Consider the following 21,273-nt stretch of genomic DNA (forward strand, 5'->3'; position numbering starts at 1 on the left):
CATCCCAGAGAGCCTCCAGGTTGGGGCTGGCTGGCTGCTGTTTAACTAATCCGCCACCAATCCAATTACCTAACCTTATTAGTCACATCAACAAGGGCTTAAATTGGCTTCACTTTTATAGCAGCTGTGCAAACCTAATGAAGTGAAGGGAAGACATTAGGGTTTTTCATTTTTCCAAAACATTCACATTTTGAACCTATGATGTAGCTTATTTTCTTTTTTTTTTTTAATGTGCTGTGTCTTCCTGAGTGGGGCTGTTACTGTGCTGTTTGTGAAATATGTGTCATGTCTGGGCAGTAGTATGCTCTTGAGGCTGGAGTGGAGAGCGAACCCTCTGGATTCAGAAGAAAAACCTGCCATTTTGCTGAAGATTAAACTGCATCAAACCATTATTGGAATTTCAGAAGCAGGTATTACAGATTGGCTTTTCTACAGTTCCACAGAGTTGCAGCTCCTGTGTTCTTCAGCTATAGTGGAGGGACTTGAATTCGAATGTTCTTACACATATATTTCCGCAAAGTGTACTTTTTTCTGGTCTCTACTTTTGCAAGAAAAAACATGAATCTTCACCCAAAAGAGCATGTCCAGGCAGCCCAGGTAGCTCAGCAGTTTAGTGCCACCTTCCGCCCAGGGCGTGATCCTGGAGACCTGGGATCGAGTCCCACGTCGGGCTCCCTGCATGGAGCCTGCTTCTCCCTCTGCCTGTGTCTCTGCCTCTCTTTTCTCTTCTCTCTCTCTCTCTCACATGAATAAATAAATAAGGTCTTTTAAAAAATAAATAAAAGAGCATGTCCTTGTCCTCATCCGTGGTGCTACTGGCCCTGCCTCTCCAGGGTCCAGGCTCACCTCACTAAATGGGCTCACCTCATTGTGGGATTGGGGGCATGGAGTTATGTTTCACATGTTCTGTCCTCCTGCTGGCCTGGGACACCCTTCCATGGCTCCAAGCAGTGCCTTATGTCAGCCTGATACCATTTTTGCTGGGCATATCCTCACAGGTTATGAAGAAGCCCTGCAAAGACCTGCTCTTTGGTTCTCCTCGTTCTTCCATCCCTTTCTAAGAATCTTCTATCATGTGGATCCTGCATCTCTTCTCCTCTGTTGCGCCTTCTACTGACTCTCTCTTGTCCACTAGCCCTGAAGGACGCATTCTCTAGTCTCTCCCCTTGCAACCTGTCTTCTCCTCAAGTCATCCCAAGAGTGTGTTCACTGTCCCCCCGGGGTCACCCATCCCCACCCTGGACCCATTCCCAGAGGAACATGTTTACATTGAACTGGAGACTCAGGGATATCTTGACTTTTTTTTTTTTTTTAAGATTTTATTTATTTATTCATGAAAGACACAGAGAGATAGAGAGGCAGAGACACAGGCAGAGGGATGCCCGATGTGGGACTTGATCCCAGGACCCCAGGATCATGCCTTGAAGGCAGATACTCAACCACTGAGCCACCCAGGCGTCCCATGACTTTTTTTCCACAAAGAGCTCCTTACCGGTGGCGATTTCAGGGTCTGCTCAGCTGGCATGCAGAGGTTTGGAGGCATCGGCGTCTTGGTGCCCCTTTCATCATCCCCGTGTCGCTGACACCTCCACCCCCACATCAGTAACGCTCTGAGTCTCAGCCTCACTGGATTTTGCTTCATAAAGAAAGTAAAGGTTCCCTCCTGGCACCTTTTTAAAGAATTCCATTTGTTATGTCCTTGGAAAGAAACAGAACTAACAGCTGAGAATTGCGGCAAATGACCGTTTGGGCTGTATACCATTAATAACAACAGAATGGAAAAGTCTCCACAGCAAAATAATATTTTCAATCATGGAGTTGTTTTCTGTCATGCTTGTGAGGGGCAGTAAAATGCCCCACAACTTCCGGAAATTCCCATTTCATTGTAAGACTATTAGAACATGAGTAATCTTCACTTCTTCGACATTTTTGAGGTCCTGTTTGAATAATCTCTGTCTACTGCCCATGGCTAAGGAAATAATCGAATAAGCCAAGTGGGTGTTGATGGCTTCTGCTACTTGGTGGGAGAGCTAATACATTGTGTACCGTCCTAAGGATGTAAGTTTGGTGGTGATTTTATCCTGTTTAATTCTTTGGGATTATGTTTGTTTATTTTTATTTTCAGTTTCAAAATTGAATTTGAATTTATTTATTCGAATTTATGTATTTGCCTTTATTGTTCTGGACCCTGAAAGGGAACACACAGCACAAGAACTGGGCTTTTATTTCATGGTGTCCCAGACCCAAGAGCCTGAAAGATCCATGGCAACTAACACCCTTGACTCTAAGAGTTCTGATTGCATTGAATTCTATTCTTCAAATCCCTCCAGCAAAGAGATGCCCACATTTCAGTTATCTCTTTTAACCAAATTAAACAGGACTCACTCTGAGGGCATTCCTGGAGTCCAGTGTCATTGAATACAGCCCCAGAGTCACTTCTTGGTGTGTGTGGTGTGGAAATGAGGAGCAGCTATGTGTGTTTGAGGTGTCGACGGCCGGCCAGGCAGTGGGCAGGTGCCCAGCCGTGGGGCTCCTGAGCTGTAGGCAGAAGCTTCAAGGTCAGCAAACAGCCTTCCTTTTGGACTTGGAAGATGTGGGGATTTTAGAATGTGAGATACGGGGTGCTGGAGATTAACTGCGTAATTAAGTTTACAGAGCAGTTAAGCGAGAGGAATGCAATATACATAAAAATATTAGTGTGTCTGAGCAGAGGGATTAAAGGTTGTGGCAGGCTGGGGAGAACTCAGTGACATTTAGGATGTCACCATGGGAGCCCCCAGCCCTGAGGGTTTGGGAGTGCCAGGCTGCTCCCTGCAGAGCCATGCCCTTTGTTCCTTGGTCCTGTTTTCCCTGTAGGTATAGTTCAGTGACATCTCCCCCCAACCCATCGTTTTGACACTAATGAGAAGGGACATGGTTTTGCAATCCTAATGGATTGGCCCAGTTCCTTCTAGAAATTCAGAAATTGAGAATCTGATTCCTTGGAGGTCTCTCATGAACCAGGGAGTGCTCTCAGATCATGATCCTACCCCCAGTGAGCAGATTTTCTTGAATAATAGGAGAAAGCAGAGCACCACTGGACAGAGTATTCACTAAGGCTTATTTGTAGAAAAGACAGAGAAGCACCTTTGCTAACGTCCATAGAAGACCATGTTCCTAGATTTCAGATGTCATCCTGTTCTTGATAACCTCCAAGCACTTTATCGATCGGGTCAGTTATTTGTGCAAACCTTTCCATGCTGGTCCAGCTCCCTTCCTTGCTCTGATGTAAGTTCAGATCTCTTGTATAAATGTGTTCCTCAGTGCCTGCAAAGTGCAGGTCTGGGTCCATACCTTTATAAATACAATATAGCCAAAATGGTCAATCTAACTCCCAACAAAAATGATGCATTCCAAACCAAATAGAATTGGCTTTTGGATTATCCACTACTGAGATCCTTCACTCCATGATCCCTTAAATTGGAGCCAATAACCCGTGGTTAACTGTGGCGTCGAGTGGCGAAAGCAGTCATTCCTTTCAGAGTTAATTGAATTAACAACGCTGTCAGTTCACAGGGCTGTGAGCATAGCCCCCTGCTCTCCACCACATTTGGTTTTACAGCAACCTTCCAAAAAGTCCAAATTTATATGTGGACTCTGTTTCGTGTTCTTGGAGGGCTGCTGGTGTTGGATGCTTAGAGATGCTCTGTTCAGCACTTTAAGTTAGACACCCTGTGGATATTTTTGTAGCGATGCTGGTGATTCCGAAAAGAGAGGAAGTAGAATGATTTTGCTTATCACATGAGTGAGCCTCTGCCACCTTTTGAGCAACACAGTAAACCCTTGCTAATTTTAACCTAAACATAGAGAACCCTGCTGCAAATTACCAGACAGCGTGCATTTACGAGTCAGATAATCCGCATAGTTTTTATAAAACCAGTTCTGCTCTATCAGCAAATGGACTTTCTCCAGTTTATTTGGACAGGATCACTTAGTTCTGAGGATGATAATGGTTCGTAGAACACTAACAAATTGATTCTAGTATATTCTGTGAAAACTAACGCAGACCCTGGAATGAAGCTAGCTGCAGGTCTGGGGTACTGAATCCTTGCCGATAAACAGAATAGGGTTGCCAGGTGTTTGTGCAAATTACTTAGTTTAGAGGTTAGTAAAATTAGAATCAGCTGTGTTCTTCTGATCTACTTATCATTCATCCGCTCATTTTAGGAAACATTAAATTCATCAGTCAAAATTTGATAAGCAGCATACTTAAGGAGCTAGAGTTTCCTTCGTGCCCTTGTTTGTGACAGCTAGGTTTACATAGAAGCAGAGAAAACATGCCATTTCCCTAAAGTAGACTCCCAAGTTCAAATACGCCTGATTAACTAGGGATGAACGGTTGCAAATGGCTGTGTGTTTGCCCACGTTAGGATAAAGCATGTTCTTCTGCATTCTCTGTGCCTTCCTCATTGTATGCTCATTCAACATGTGTGGCATGCAGTCGTGTGTTTTAATTAAGTTGAGTCTTATTTTGTACCTCAAGTATTGGTTCCGAAAAATCAGCAGTCACCAAAGAGTTGCTCCATGGTGCTCCTATCATGGTTACCTTCTGGGAAATGGGACTGGCTCACAGCATCAGTGTTTGAACTAATGGCAGCCGATCTGCCTTGTTTTTGATTCCAAAAAGGCCCACCTTCTGCAGAATTCTTGACTGTAAAGAATAGAGTACAAGTGGGTTAGTATCAAAAGGTGGTTATTTTATAGGAGAGTCGCTGTCATGAGGCTTCAGGTAAAAACAATTAGATAAGTTCTTTTTTTTCTTCTTCACTAGAGCTGCCTTTTTTTCTATGCCCCTAAAAATCCCTGAATTTTTCAGGCCAAATAGACTAAAATAGAGGGCGTCTGTTTGGGGAGGAGACAGTGGGGAAGATCAAGGAGAGAACTGTGCGATGTGCTGAGGTCCGGGTTCTGTGCTGTGGCCGAGTCCTTGATGTCAAGCAAGAATCAATACTCCTCTCGAGTCCTGTTTAAGCCTCCACTTCATCTGTAGTGTGATAAAATTGTGGCTCCAGGCAGCAAGTCCTGATCAAGGTCAGGCCGGTGTGTCCCTGTTTGAGGCTCCTCCCTGGGTCTCCCCAGACCCCTTGCCTTCTGCCTCACAGAGGCCACAGTCAGCGGCCTCTGCAGTAGGAGCATCCTGAGTGCCCAGTGTGGACCAGGTGACCCCAGTTCCTGTTGCCAGCCCTCAGATGAGTGTGTCCACCGCTTGGCTTACGTGGCCAAGAGTGTGTGCTGTGTCTCAGCAACCTGCTGGAACGTGCCTCTGCTGACATGCAAAACCCTCCCCAGCTCCAGTTTAGCACTAACTCTGCAGTGATTCATGTACACACAGCACATTGATGCCATTACAACATCAGCACCACGCAGTGTCCTAGGAGAGACCCAGAGAGACTGAAGTTCTTGTTATCACGCTGCTTAAATAATTATAGGATCTCTGTAATAATGGGAAACTTGGGTGTTGTTGCCTGGGAAAGCATTGTCTGAGAATGTATTTTAATGGGATCCTAGGGGCGCCTGGGTGGCTCAGTTAGCTAAGCACCTTTCTTTGGCTCAGGTCATGATCCCAGGATCCTGGGATCGAGCCCCACATTGGCCTCCCACTCATTGGGGAGTCTGCTTCTCCCTCTCCTTCTACTCCTCCCTCCTGCTCCTGCTCTCTCTCACTCTCTCTCCTTTCAAATAAATAAATAAAATCTTTATAATAAAATAAAGGGATCCTAGAGTTCCCTGCCTACATGCAGGGTGCACTTGCTTTTGGAACTCTGAATTTGGCTGTTGTTTCCCTCAATTCCTCCTATACCTGTCTTCTTTTGGTCTGGTGTGGTTGTCTCGCTCTGTGGGAACTAACTCTCTCACAGGCCTCCTTCCCTGGCCCAAGTCAATGGGTAATTTCAGGGCCCTTGCAACATGGTGGCCGTCTATCCAGAATCCCATAGGGAGGTGGCCCTGAGTTCTGCTAGCCATGGGGGACTGGCAGCAAGGATGGGCACTCAGATCTGTCATTAGCAACGTAGTTATTTCCAGCCTGGGCAGCCCCTCTGAAAACAGTCTGGAGGTTTATACCTCTCCAGAATTCGGAGTTTTCCTGAAAACTCCAAGGGACAGGGCTTGGGTCCAAGAGATAGTTCTAAGGATCCTTTCTTACCTGTATGCTCTGGAAATCTGATCAGAAGCTTTAGGGTATTCAGGAGAGACCTGGAGCTGGACTTTCTTGAGATGTCTGCTGGTCTTGCAGAGACACTGTCCCTCCTGGGTTTTACAAGATTTTTTTCAACCAAAGTGAGATATTTCACTAGATCCATCAAGAAACGGCAGTGAAGTGGCCCCTTGCATGTTTTGCGATTACAGAGAACTCTTTGCTGGCAAGTGCAATGCCATCTGTTCTTTTCCAGGAACTACTGAGCTATTTTAGATGTTACTTGTTCGTGGAGATGAAGTTTGAGACGCTTTTTCATGTTGCTCTTTGATTATTTTTCCTTCGGTTCCCTTGTCTTTCTTTCTCTGGCTCTTGCTCCTGCTATCAGAATATACATGTTTAGGCTCCATTAACCAGGGAGGGAAATGAAAGATTCCCCCCTGTGACAGGGGATCATCGGACATCTCCAGGGATCCAGGGACGGCAACTCTTAAATGAAATCAGGCTCCAAAGGCTTTGGGTAGCCAACTATCTGATGATGATCTCTTACCAGTTTATGTACTATTGATGCTCAATCATAAAATGAAATATCCGCCATGCTGATTATTTACGCTTCCTGTGTTTAATTATAGTTTGAAAATGAGATCATCACCAAGCTGGATCACGAAGTGGAAGGAGGCAGAGGAGACGAACAGTACAAAGTGTTATTTGATAAAATGTAAGTGTTGATTAACAGTAGGATTTATGTCAGAATCAAGACAGAGAGACCGTAATTAGACTACAATGAACTTTGTAGCCCAGAAATAATTAAAATGTGTTAATAATGGAAAATATTTTAAATTGCACCTCAGTCAACTTTCTTTTTCTGAGCGTGATTAACAAGGTGTGCATAATTATTTTTCAGCCTCTTGGAGCACTGCAGGAAGCACAAATACCTCGCCAAGACAGGAGAAACTTTTGTAAAACTCGTGGTGCGCCTGATGGAAAGACTCCTGGATTATAGAACCATCATGCATGATGAGAACAAAGAAAATCGCATGAGCTGTACTGTCAACGTGCTGGTGAGTGAAATGCAAGTTAATTAAATTTCCAATCTTCACAGTGAGGCAGAAACTGAACCAGGAAGTTCAAAAGCCTTATGCCAGCTGGCCTCAGAGCTTTCCGAGGCAGAACGGAGCTTCCTCTGCTTGTTTCCTTGTCTGTTGTGGGGAAAGGAAAATGAAGAAGTGTTTTGCAGCTCCACTGTAAACAAGTCTATAAAATCATCTCCCCCCTGGGAGTTTCCAGGTTGTCCTTCCTGTGGCTGAGAATGGTGAGCAATTCTCTTTTGTCACCAGGGTGGCACCCTCGTTTATTCTAAGTCCCAATTATAAGGTTTCATCATTAGGAGATTGCAAGCATGTCCTGTGGTGGGTTGAATGGTTGGCCCCAAAAGGATAGGTCTCACTCTCAATCCTCAGAACCTGTGAATGTGATTGTATTGGGACAGAAAGGCTCCTTACAGATGTGATTTACTTAAGGGTCTTGAGATGAGATCATCCTGAATTACTATCCAAGTGGGCCCTAAATCCAATAACAAGTGTGAGAGACAGAAAGGGAGATGCACAGAAAACCAAGTGAAGATGCAGGTAAAGAACAAAGTGATGTGACCACCAGTCAAGGGGCACTTAGAGCCACCAAAAGCGAGGAGAGGCAGGGTAGGATTCTCACCTGGAACCTTTAGTGGGAGGGCAGCCCTGCTGACGCCTCGATTTCAGACTCTGGCCTCCAGAACTATGAGAGAATATATATCATTTTAAGCCACTAGATTTCCAGTGATTTGTTAGAGTATCCACGAGGAACTAGCTCATGGCCACATGAAGAGCAGATAGCTTGGGGAAACTTGGCTGCTGCCATCCACAGGCCTCTTGCACACCTGCTGTCACTGTGACATGGCCACGTCCTACGGACACTCCCTTCCTGATAGAGTTGTGGTGTAATGATTTCAGGACACTGCTTTCAGGAAGCTTATGACAAGCTCAACCAAAGTGAGTGGTTGGCAAAGCTCATCATTGTGGGGAGCCACATGACGCCCACATCTAGCGTCAGAGCTCTCTGACTCTCTCTGCATCCTCCTCCTCTGCCACTCCCACAAGGAGCCAGAAAAGCAGACTCTTGGCCCTGAGAGGGCCTTCCTCAATTTCCCCTGCCTATCCCAGGGCAGGAATGCAAGAAAACACTACTTCTGCTTTATGCTACTTACTTCACTTCTATAGACTTTGTATATCACCATCTGGTCATTAGATGACACAGAGATGCTCTGCCTTTACTTTGAAACCCCTCATCGGAATGGACTTGTAGGCACTCTGAGCTCATGAAAATGGACCAAGGGGAATATGACCTGTCGTTCATTCTTTAGAAAAGCACCAGAGATGCAGGGAGTTTAAATGCAAAAGGGGCTACTTTAATCTTCCATCCAGTTTAGTGTCAGTACTGCCTTTTTGCTTGACATGAGGACCTGACAGCTGAAAGCTCATGAGCCATCTAAGCCCCTGCCTTCTGTGGACAGGCGACTGTTTTGATGAATGATAAACACCATCTATAGCAAGTTTTTTGGTTTTTTTTTTTTTCCTTAAAATGGGAGACTTCTGGTTTCTTGTGTAAAAGGACTTTGGACTCTTCTCCATAAGAAAAAAACCTGGAAAACCAAAAACCAACAACTCTTCTTAGATCCATCTTCTCAGATCTCCTGGGAAAACCGCTGCACCCCAAATCGGGGAGAGGGGAGACAAGAGGATACAGTGGTTCACAGCTTACTGGAGCAGAAGTCCAAGAGCAAAAAACCACCACTGGAGCTAGAATTAGATTAGATTGCTCTTACCCAGTGTATCATGCCCACTGTCAGCATAAAATTACAAGGCATACTGAAGGCAAAAGACACAGTTTGAAGATTTAGAGCAAGCATCAGAGCCAGCTCCAGCTCAGATGTCACAGAAGTTCTGGAATTTTCAGAGTGGGAATTTAAAATAACTGTGATTAATATGTTAGGAGCTCTAATGGATAAAGTATATGTATGCAAAAACAAATGAGTACTATAAGCAAAAAGAAGTGCTAGAAATCCAAAACACTGTAACAGAATAAAGAGTGTCTTTGGTCTCATTAATAGACTGGACAGAGCCAGTGAAAGAATCTGTGAGCTTGAAAGATCTAAATATGTTCGCATGTGTGCCATAGGGTCATGGGCAACTGTAAGTAGTATTGGCTTCTGGCTTCTGTCCATGAGCTCTGCCCTGGGTGAGGGTGGGGGCCCCAATCTTTTGCCCAGGAATGCCCTAGCCCTTGCTGCATTGTCTTCCTGCATTCTCGCCTCTGTTCAGAGGAATTTACTTTTGTAATACTAATATGGTTAACATGAAATGGAAATCAATATTTTTTTCTGTGGGAGAGAAATGGAAACCTTTTAAAAACCATTTCCTTCTATGGACACACTTTTTTTAGTGCTCTCTCTGACTTTTAAGGGGATCTATGAAGCTGATTTGTGTCCAGAGGGGAGAATTATTATTACGTTTATTCGCTTTCCAACTTTGATGATTGAGAATACTATTTCTTTTTTTTTTTTTAAGTAAGATCTCTCATGTTCACCAGGGCATGCAACCTAGTGGAGATGTGTTCTGAATGTGGCCTTTTATCATAAGAACCCAGGGTCAGAAAATCAGCTCCTGAAATGCCACCTGCAGTCACAGTTTCTGATGTTAACCTGTGTTCCTCTGTCATACGGAGCCTTACTGAGTACCTACCTGTTGTTACTGCTCTCAGCAGGAGCCAGGCTTTAACCAAGAAATACTCCCAGGATTCCTGAGATTATCTGACTTCATTAACCTCTTTGAACTTGGAACATCCTGCATCATTCCATAAAGAGTCAGATGTTCCATTCTTAACCATATCCATCAGAAGATGGATCCCAAACCGTCACAAATCTTTCATTTAAAAAGTAAAATAGATCTGCGATTAAAGAGGAATAAGAAAAGTGGGGTTCTTCTACAGACAGATGTTCTGTGTCTTAATATTCACTACCCAGTTCACATACCATCACATAAATAAAAACATAAATGTATTTTTAATCTCCTAGCCCATTTTCACCTTTTCTCCTGGTACTTTCTTATGAAACAAATAGAGTTTCATAGAGATGAATATGTATATCCATCTCTCAATGAATATAGACATATAAGCATACTTTAGTGATATATAAAATGCACTCAGTTTATCACTAACCTTGAAATCCTAAAGTTAACAAATAGAATAAAGAACATAGGATTTGACGCCCTTTACGTCCATTGCCAAATTTCCTTTAGAACCAGTGCTATTATTATTGTTGTTGTTAAAATGGAATTAGTGGAACATTCCAAATTGTGTGGATTTATTAATGTGTTATTGTTCCTTACATTCTATACAAAAAATAAGAAATGAACAGTTACTCTCTCTACCGACCTAAGTCCCCTACACGTACCAACCCCTGAAGCACATCTGCATTACATTGGATCATGGTTGCCACTGGGCAATAATCCACATTTGTGATTACGTAGAATTTCATTGTAACCTCATAATCATGCAGTCTTTCATGACTGGTTGGTAATTTTGTTGTGTGTCACCACGTTTGTCTACACAGTCTTCCAGATAGCCCTCTCCGACCAATAGACTCATTGTTATTTTATAGACTTGAGTCACTTTTTTCATGGCCCCTTTAGAAGACTAATTAAGGTGGTTCTCAGAAGAATTCTATACATCTCAGTATTTGCTATCATCATGAAGGATACAGAACTGGAATCTAATGCAAACGTATAAGTTTTGGAAGATTGGCATGCAGTGGTGCGTTAGCATTGGGGGGTCTAGTTCCGAAAGTGTTGCAGAGATCCACAGAGCTTGAGCCTGGTACAGGCAGCAGCACTGGGTGCAGAAGAGACATGAGAGAGGAGATGCGGGGGAGGGGGAGGCGGCGCTGCCTGCAGAGCCCAGAAGTGGAGCGCCAGAACAACATGAACTTTTACGTAAGAAACCCACAGTTTTATATAGAAACTGGGGTTTGAGATGAGTGTCCTTCAGTTCTAGAGAGGTTTTGAAGTCCTAGGAAGGGAACAGAGCTAAGCTTAGGCAGGGAATAGAAGACATTTCCATATCCATAAGAGAGGAATAAAGGTCGCATGATATCCCTATTGTGAAATTGTAAAGGAAAATGATCAGAAGCTTGGAGAGGGATTAAAAATACGAGTGCAAAATAGGATGGTATGAAAATTGTAGCTTGTAAATACTGGTGAGTTAGAGCTGGAAGTGAAGGGCTCATCCTCTACCTTTGATGCGGATTCTCTGTTAAGTCCCCCTGAGTTGTCAGCTGAAAATATCCTCATTACTGAGCCATAGCATATGAACCAGGGGACATTAAAACCTCAGATGCAGCAAAATATGAAAATCCTGGAGCATTTTCTAAAGGTGCCCCCCTCTTACTTTCTGTATTTATTTATCACTTCCTTTCAGAGAGATCAATTTCGGAAACTGTCCTTTTTTTTTTTTTTTTTTCCCCTAATGAAACGAAACAACTTATTCCTTCTGTGGGATAATTGGAGTCCTTGATAGTGGTGGTATTCCTATTATCTCAGGCCCTAATCCCAGAGTCCTCACGTGGTACTCAGGTGCTAAATTTCGCAGTGAAAGTGGCTACGGTGAGGCCTGCCGTTCTTTTGACCTGGTGAGGTGATTGTTCTGCACCTTTTTGGGGCCCCGTGTCTGATAAAGATTTTAAAGTGTTCATAGAGATGTTGACATTTAAGAAATAGAAATGTTCATTTTGATAGAAATGTTCATGCTCAGCCAGGAGATATTTTACAATATATAGAAATAGCCCATTGCTTCTAGCCTGCTAATTAATCTCTCTTCATTGGTGCTGGTACAGAAAATGCTTTCAAGTGGCAGCCAGTTTCTTTAGTGTCATTTATAAAGTCTTTCTATCTGGAACAGCATCGTCCAATAGAAACCTCTGTGATGCTAGAAATGTTCTATATCTACATGGTTCAGTACAGTAACACTAGCCCCACGTGGCTACTGAGCACTCAGAGTCCAGCCAGCATAGCAAGGAGAGCCTGGAAACACAGGAAAATGGAAACACAACAGTCCAGAGCCTTTGGGCTGCAGCAAAGGCCGTCCTAAAAGGGAAGTATCTAGCAGTACAGGCCTTTTTCAAGAAGCAAGAAAAGTCTCAAATACACAACTTAACCTTACACCTGAAGAAGCTGGAAAAAGAACAGCAAATAAAGCCTAAATCCACCAGAAGAAGGAAAATATTAAAGATAAGAGCAGAAATCAATGCTATAGAAATTGAAAAAAAAAAAAAAAAAGAACAGTGGGACAGAGCAATGAAACTAGGGAGCTGGTTCTTTGAAGGAATTAACAAGATTGATAAACCTTTCACCAGACTTATCAAAAGAAAAAGAGAAAGGACCCAAATAAGGTCATGAATAAAAGAGGAACAATCTCTACCAACACTGCAGGAATACAAACAATTATAAGAGAATACTATGAGCAATTGTATGCCAACAAATTAGGCAATCTGAAAAAAAGTGGATAAATTCCTGGAAGCATATAAACTACCAAAACTGAAGCAGGAAGAAACAGAAAATCTGAACAGACCTGTAACCAGCAAAGAAATTGAATCAGTCATCAAAAGTCTCCCAACAAACAAGAGTCCAATGTAGGATGGCTTTCCAGGGGAAGTGAATGTTTAAGTTTATTTAAATTTTTTGAAGATTCATTTATTTTATTTGAGAGAAAGAGAGAGAGAGAGGTGGGGAGATAGAGAGAGAACCAGAGAATCTCAAGCAGATTCCCTGCAGAGCTGGGACCCTGAGATCATGACCCAAGCCAAAATCACGAGTTGGATATTTAACCGACTGAGCCACCTAGGCAGCCCTAACTTTATTTAATTTTAATGAAATTTAATTTATATTTGCATACACGTGGCTGGTGGCTACTGTACTTGCCACCTCAGGTCTAGAATGCCACACTGCCTTCTTGTGCCCCTAGCTGAGGCTGGGCCCAGCATGTTTCAATTCATGTCGATGACTCTTATTCCCAAATTTGGGATCTTTCATGTTTTTTTCATCTTCTAATGACTTTACATTGATAAGAATGGCTAAGGTGTCATGTCTTTGGAGTAATGCTTTTATTTAGCTAAAGATTGCTGACTTTCAAGTGACAAAAGTAGGTTTTAGTCCTCACAGTGTAGGAAATGGGATCATTAGAATCACCCCGCAAAAAAGGTGAAGACCAGTGTAAGGCTTTGTGCTTTATGTGAATTTATGGTTCTAGACCAAAGAGCTGGATCCCTTTGGGTGTTTGACACAAATGGAAGAACCATGAGTGTTTAGTGCTCACATGATCCCTTTTGTAGAACAGGTTTCTTAAAACAGTGTTGTGATTTGATTTTTCAGAATTTCTACAAAGAAATTGAAAGAGAAGAAATGTACATAAGGTATGTAGGCATCATGCTTGTCCGTACCCTCTGCACGTTTATTATAATTGCTGTTTGTCAAGTCTATGCTAACAAATGTTTTGTGGCCACAGGGGTTTATCTTGTAAGAACAGTGAATCCTAGAGGTTGAGTTTTATATATTCTGACTCCTTGGGCAAATGCCAATGCAGACATTTTGAGGGTCATATTTAGCCAAACTAGAGCAAAGCCATAAATAATTATTTCACAGGGTTTTTGTATCTCGATGGACTCATGTGGCCCTTCCATAAAAGAGACAATAGCACAATTTTCATGTTTTACATTAATCCATATGATCAAATGAGAAATCAGTTTTAATTTTATCAGAAATAAACAATAGTATAATTTTTCAGCCTATTCTTCTTTTAACTGACATTATATTATGATATTTTATATTGTCTGCTGGATTTTTCTCCTTCACTTGCCTTTTCCTCTAGAGGTGGGCTGTGATTGATGCCCTCTCTCTCGGTCACTTCCAGAGGCCAGTGTGAACATTTAGCAAGATTATAACATAGCAGAATAGAATAAGGATATGTCCACATGGGTTGGTGTTTAATGATGTGTTTATTACATCAAGCTTGATATTCTAACTTGATTTCCAAGAATTTTTTTACTTTCTCCTTTATAAAAATATATCATATAAATTTAATAAACTTTTGGGAAAGCAACCAGATTCCTTTAGCCAAAATGTAGTTTGCTTTATATTAAAAAGCAATCTTTATATCTCTATGAAAGAGAAATTCTTTCGATAACATTCACTATGGTCATTGGACCTCTTTATTTTTATGGATTTGTATTTTTATGGATTTGGGGGGTGTGTGCATTTGGATTCAATAGAAATGTAAGAAATCACAACCCAACCTCATGATCTCATTTCAAATGTAAGAAGAAAACTCTGGAAAGGGGAAAAGGAATGAGAGACCATTGAAGTACAATTCTACCTTCTTGGACCATCTTTGTTTTCATCCTGAAAAGGGGAAGACTTAAAATTATTTTACAAAATATTGTTGTACATTATTCTTGTTGGTTTTCCTTAGTGCTTTCTGCACCAAACATATATGAGGCATTGGGAATTGTGAACATTGTGAAGAGAATGTGTAGATAGGATTTACTGTTGAAGGTAGATATTAGCTTTTGCAATCCTTAACACAAATGATTTGTGGATGTCTTAAGAGCCTCACTGTGTTTTTGTCACCTCAGGTACCTATACAAGCTGTGTGACCTCCACAGAGAGTGTGACAACTACACAGAGGCGGCCTACACCTTGCTTCTCCACGCAAAGCTTCTGAAGGTAAAAGAAATTACTACACACTTTTATGATTCCATTGTTACAAAGTCTAAGATGATCTAAATTTTATTTTTCCATGATAAATTTTAGTAAACCTATAATTTAAGATCTTACGGATTTTGAGTAAATGCAATGACCTAAACAAAGATATATAGAAGGTACTTTGATGACAGACTTGGCCCTACTGAATGCAGATTTAACAAGATGTCCTAGCAAATTATCACTGAGCATCATCAACACCCATCATTGGGCTGTAGGCTAGCAAAGACTTAAGAGGTTCAACAGGTCCTTATTCATGCCAGAAGGACTCAGTAGTAGAGGATAATATCATCAGTAAGAGGGATTTCTGTGGTAGACAGCTAAGGGATAGGATGAGATGTATCCCTAATTATCTTAGCCAAGAGTTCACACTGAGATCTTCTGTTAGTCCATCAGTTCATGTGAGACCTTGCATTTGGTTCTCCTGGAGCGTTGCCCCTGAACACAGGCCTGGCATGACAACTTTCAGCTCCAGTGATTGTTTTGTTGTGCACATATCTTTTGACATTGGCTTGTTTGTTTGTTTGCAGTAATAGACTCATACTCTTCCCTCCTATCCAATTCTAGCCCAGTTAATCCTACAGAGTAAGCCCTCAGTATATACTTGTGTGGATGGATGGTTGGATGGATGGATGGATGGATGGTTGAATGGATGGTTGGTTGGATGGATCAAAGAATGGAAGTGTGCATGTGTGAGTGGGTGGATATATGGATGATGAATGGATAGATGGAAATGTAGGTGGCTAGATGGATAGATGTGGGTAGATGGATGGAAGGATGGAAGTGTAGGTGGGTAGGTGGATAGACAGGCAGATGGATGGATGGATAAGTGGATGTGTAAATAGATTTATCCAAATGTGTAGATGGCTGTGTAGGTGGGCAGATGGATGAAGGAGTGGATGGATGAAGAAGCTGCTATACAACCTCTAGTTGTACATTTTAAAACTTTAGCTAATCATTAGATCATCTTTCCCATTGTATCCTTATAAAAAATTGAAAAGTTATAAACTAGAGAAACAAGAACAGTTAAGAGAATTAGAATTTAGTTGAGTGACCCAGCATAAAGACCACTCATTCAAGGAATCCTGTTTTCAAAATCAAGCCAGCCCCTTGAGCACCAAAAACTGAATGAAAGAAAACCAGTAAAGACTACATTAAAATGAGCATTAAGCAATGTCTGTGGGTGATGAGAAGCATTAAGGAGAACACTGTGTTAGGACTAAAACTCCAGCAAGATTCTTCCAGCCTTTGGCCCAACTCCAAAATCTCCAGTATCTCTTAATGCTAACAATGTACCCAAGCTGCTATAGACATTGGAGTATGGACATTTACCTTTGTGTTAAAACAGAAGGGTCCATAACAGAAAAAACAGGAAGAGGCTCAAACTGGGGCCTCATCAGTAGACCCTCTTTGGCTTCACACCACAGAAAGCTCTCCCAAGGAATGTGATTTATGACACAGATTTCCTTTGGCACACCTGACACAAGCCATACTGCTAGGAACTCTAATGGCGTTCATTTGTTAGAAACCCAAATTTCGGTAATAAGGCATTTTTGCAAATATGGAGGTATTTATTGTCACCGGGGAAATTAAAATGGGGTTGACAAAGTGCTTACTCACCCTCACTCTCTCATAGTACATACACGTTTAATTGAGCACAGATGGGGCGTGTTTCATATCCCAAGTCGGTAGGCCCAAATGCATTATCTTTTCCACTGGGAAAATATAAAGTTTAACTGAATTTTCCAGTTAAATGGCGAATGCTTCATAATTTCTCTCCATGTCTTTTACACCATGACGTTTCACAATTTTTCCTAAATACGTTTTGATATTGCATTCACCGTGAACTCATGCTGGTTAATCAACTTACGAAAGGATTATTTGTATTGTTATGAAAATTGTTCTTCAACGTGACAAATATATTCTTGTTCATTAAAAATTCTCAAATATAGTCGTTTTTAGTTATTTTGTCAAAAACAAGAATGATGAAAACATTAGCCTTGAGCCCTTGTAATCAAGTAAAATCATTTGAGTGTTTAAGTGGAAGGTGTAGAGGGATTTTTACCTCCCTAGTCAATATTTTTTAAGTGATTTTAAACTCCAAGGACGTTATTTGATATCTGAACTTTCTTATTTATTTGATTTTTAGTTACAGGCCAGAATCACCTAAAATTTTTACATTTATCCCCCATGAAGGTAGAAATCTAGCTATGCCATGAGAACTCCATAATTAATCATTTTGTAACAACTGGTTGTAGTCAGGATCACAAGTCTAAGTTTAAGAGGAACCTGCAAGGCGTGACTGGTATGTGAGATCTGTGTATCTTCTTTGCTGTTGAATAAAATGTTGAGCACCTCAAAACAGTAGCCAGCACCCCAGGATGCCTCACTTGAGAAAGCTCCAATCACCTGGCTCATAATTTACCTTAGGAATTATAAGACAGGGATCCCTGGGTGGTGCAGCGGTTTGGCGCCTGCCTTTGGCCCAGGGCGCGATCCTGGAGACCCGGGATCGAATCCCACGTCGGGCTCCTGGTGCATGGAGCCTGCTTCTCCCTCTGCCTATGTGTCTCTGCCTCTCTCTCTCTCTCTCTGTGACTATCATAAATAAATAAAAATTAAAAAAAAAAAAAAGGAATTATAAGACATTATCAGCAAGCTGACAGTTCTCTGCTTTCCAGAACCTGCTGGGTTTCTCTTCTGTATGAATGTGGGCTCAGCTTTGCCTCCCTCTTGTCTTTCCTTCCTCGTGGGGCTTCTGCACAGAGGTTCCACCCTCATTTCCACACCCCAACAGCCTGTTGACAGCAGCCCTGGTTGTCCCCAGAACCATGGCCTGCATGCGTGTAGGACACACAGGGCTCACTGCCCTGTGTATTCTGACCAAGGGTGGGCAAGTGGTACCACTGGATGCACCATCACCTGACATTTCTCATGCTTTGCTTTGGTCTCAGTGGTCAGAGGATGTGTGCGCGGCCCACCTCACCCAGCGGGACGGGTACCAGGCGACAACGCAAGGACAGCTGAAGGAACAGCTCTACCAGGAAATCATCCACTACTTCGACAAAGGCAAGGTAAAAAAAAATGGGGGGGATGGGGGGGGGCGTGTTTTTCGTTGTGTTTCCCTCTTTATGTGTGCCTCCCCACAGTGCACATTTTATAACACGTGATGTATGTGGAACCATAAAGTGGTAACAAATTGTAGATTGGAAGGACTTATGCGTGGTGGTCCACCAGTTGGCACTTCTAGGTAGAAATCCTACCCCAGAACCCTGCAGTCTTCCCTTTATATACATGCTCTGGAGGGAAGAACCTAAAAGCACAAGTGTGTTACCAGTCCTTGCCTCAGGGAACCGTGTCCGGGACCCTGATTTGGAAGGAGCTTCTGAGCACCGAGAAGGAGTGGATTCATTCCTTTGAGAGTTTCCATTTTTCTACTACCACTGAGAACGGAATCCTGTGGTTAGACAAGGATTGCTCCATTTTGGCGGATTCTAGATTAATTGGCTTCCACAACATTATTTATTCCATTGACTTCTATGGAAAGGAAACCTGCCATCATTTTAATCAGCCAGTAATAGATCTCATCAGTAGTTTGTGTGACTCACATAAGCTGTAAGTATTCGGGGGGGTAGGGGGGAAAGCAAAGGAAAGGAGCTCCTTGAGCTTTGGGATGTTTGAAAATCTGCCACCAGAGTGACTTGGGAGCTCTTTCTGCTGCTTCGTCAGGACTCATAACTCATCTTGGTTACCTGTTCCTTTCTTCACTCTGAGGGAAGTGGCCAGAGAACCCCTGGAGGCGCGGTGTGAGCCCTCTAGGGCTGCTGTAATAAAGCACTGCCGATTGAGTGGCTTTAAATGACAGAAATGGATTCTCTCCCTGTTCTGGAGGCTGTAAGGCTGACACCAATGTGTTTGCTCTGTGAGAATGACAGGGCCTTGCTTGCTCTGTGAGAATGACAAAAGGGAGAATCTGTTCCATTCCGTCCCCCTTACCCCCTGGGGTTGCCGGCAGTCCTCTGAGAGCCCTGGCTCCACCTCCACTGAAGCACGAGGCCGTCATCGCCCTGTGTATGTCTCCATGTCCAGATTTCTCTGTCCCAAGCCCCCTGGTCACTGGATTTACCCAGCCTGCCATGACCTCATCTTTACTCATCATATCCAAAGACCATGTTTCCAAGTAAGGTCATATTCACAGAAACCAGGATTAGGACTTCAACATACGTTGGGGCTGTTGAGGGGGATGGGGGAGGGGGTAGAAGGGAGGGCACAATTCTCCCAAAACAGCACTTACATGGCCACCTCTTTTGGTGCCTGTCAATATAAACAAAACTCTATTGAAAAGATAATGTGTGTTTTATTCATTCCCTATTGTCCTTGACACAGGACAAAAAAATCAAACTATTCAGAAAAGCGTGTAGATTGCCCAGAGGCCACTTGGAAATGTCTTATGGATTACACCTTGGATTACACCTGGTCCTGCAGTGGAATGGAATATATTTCTTTATAGCAATGAGATATTTTCACAATTTAGGCTGATTACTAAAATTTTATTAGTTTAGCCGGGGGAACCCTATTTCTCAGCAAACTGCTAGAAGAAATGGGGCTGATTCAACCATTCCTCGCCCTCTGATGACTTCCTGGCTTACCGTGTTCTGGGCTGTGGGGTGGGCAGAGCTGGAGGGCCAGATGGCATCGGGGCATCGGGAACGTGTGCCTTTGCTCATGGCCATTCCGGGCTCTCCCAGTGGCAATGATACATCCTCTGGCAGAGTCGGCCCCCCAGACTTCTCCCGCCATGTCACCCCTTGTTCCCTCCCATACACCTGTATTTCAGCCACATCGCCCAAATGTGAGGGGCCTCATACACAGCAGCCCTTCCTGCCTCTGCCTAGCTGGCTTCTGCTGCTCCTGCCCTTGGCTGGTTTCTTCCCATCTCGGCTTGAATGTCACCCCTCCTCTGCCCCCCATGGTGTCTTCTCCTCCTCCCTACAGCACTTCCCACAGCTTGCAGCTGTAGGTTTGCACATGTAAGGCCTTAGTAGGTTGTCAACGCCGTGAACATAGTGGCCACACATTTTCCTCCTACAATGCATCTAATTCTCAAAACGATGCCTGGCACATAACCCGGTGGGCATTTGTTGGTTGAATGGAGAAATCAGTGAAAGAGTGGATGAATAATCAGCATTTCAGAGTGACTCCTGACACTTGGAAATGCTCATCTATAGCAGGACAGTGACCTTTAATAAATAATGAATCAAAGAACAGAGGCCTTTTCACTTTTTGCAAAGGCGGCTTTGTATGGGGGGTGGGGAGAATGTGTTCAGTTTAGAACAGAGTGGTTCTCAACTGGGACCCACAGGAGACATGGTTGGCATGATGGGGGCCATGGACTGCCCTGGCATCTAGTGGGCGGAGGCCAGGGATGCTGCTGAACATCCTACAACATATAGAGAGTGACACAGCAAAGAAATATCCAACCCCAAGTGTAATATTGCCGAGGTTGAGAAATCCTGGTTTTGAAAAAGCTCAAGTGGCAAAGTATTATAGGCAAAAAAGAGGAGTGGGTGGAGAGAACATCCTTGTTCTAGAGGAGACACAGAGACGGTTATGGTCAAGGGATCAGTCGGCTAAGCTGGAGTCCAAAGGAGTACTTGCTAATCACGGGTTAGGAGGGCTGTCTCCACAGTAGCTGTTGGAGTTGTCTTGGCAAAACAGATTGAAAAGCCATTTCTGAGGATTTGTAACTTTTTCCGCAAGAATGTTCAAAGAAACAAAGTCCCCTCATCCCTCTAAAGCTAACTTGGAGAGTGAGCACAGGTGAGCGAGAAAATTCATTAGATGAAATCTGAAGTACTTGGGTGATTAGCTGCGAGGCACAAAAATGTCGTTCTGACATCAACAAGCATGACATTTCCTGGGAAGAAGGTAACAGAAGGAAGCAATTACTCATCTCCTCCATCAGGACTGATGGGCAGGAAGATGCTGGAGTTCCAGCCTCCTGATGTCTCAACGAGTCTACACCAGCCGGCACCCAGATGGGTACAGGTTCCGCCACAAAGAGATGCAGCCAAGAAGGGACAGCACATCACCAGCCTGGCCCTTGCACGCCTTGTCCAGAAACGACTCACGTGTTTCTGTTCATGTCATTGGCTAAAGCAAGGAACCGGGCCATAGCGGGCCCCAGTGGAAGTTCCCAGACATGCAGCCCCTCCTATGCCCTATGAGGGCATTTAGGGAGACAAGCGAGCCAGG

At 43.2% G+C, this 21,273-nt stretch overlaps 1 protein-coding gene across 2 annotated transcripts in view; it reads left to right on the plus strand.

The window, feature by feature from the left end:
• DOCK1 (dedicator of cytokinesis 1) overlaps positions 1-21,273 on the plus strand; it is a 495,561-nt gene that overhangs the window by 422,821 nt on the left and 51,467 nt on the right. For both annotated transcript variants that reach the window (XM_072740395.1, XM_072740396.1), the window contains exons 34-38: positions 6,808-6,893; positions 7,080-7,236; positions 13,633-13,673; positions 14,892-14,982; positions 17,973-18,092. In XM_072740395.1, the coding sequence (XP_072596496.1) occupies positions 6,808-6,893; positions 7,080-7,236; positions 13,633-13,673; positions 14,892-14,982; positions 17,973-18,092 (495 nt within the window). The remainder of the gene's footprint in view (positions 1-6,807; positions 6,894-7,079; positions 7,237-13,632; positions 13,674-14,891; positions 14,983-17,972; positions 18,093-21,273) is intronic.

The sequence above is a fragment of the Vulpes vulpes genome, chromosome 15 (assembly GCF_048418805.1).
Source record: "Vulpes vulpes isolate BD-2025 chromosome 15, VulVul3, whole genome shotgun sequence".
In the NCBI taxonomy this organism is placed as follows: Eukaryota; Metazoa; Chordata; class Mammalia; order Carnivora; family Canidae; genus Vulpes; species Vulpes vulpes.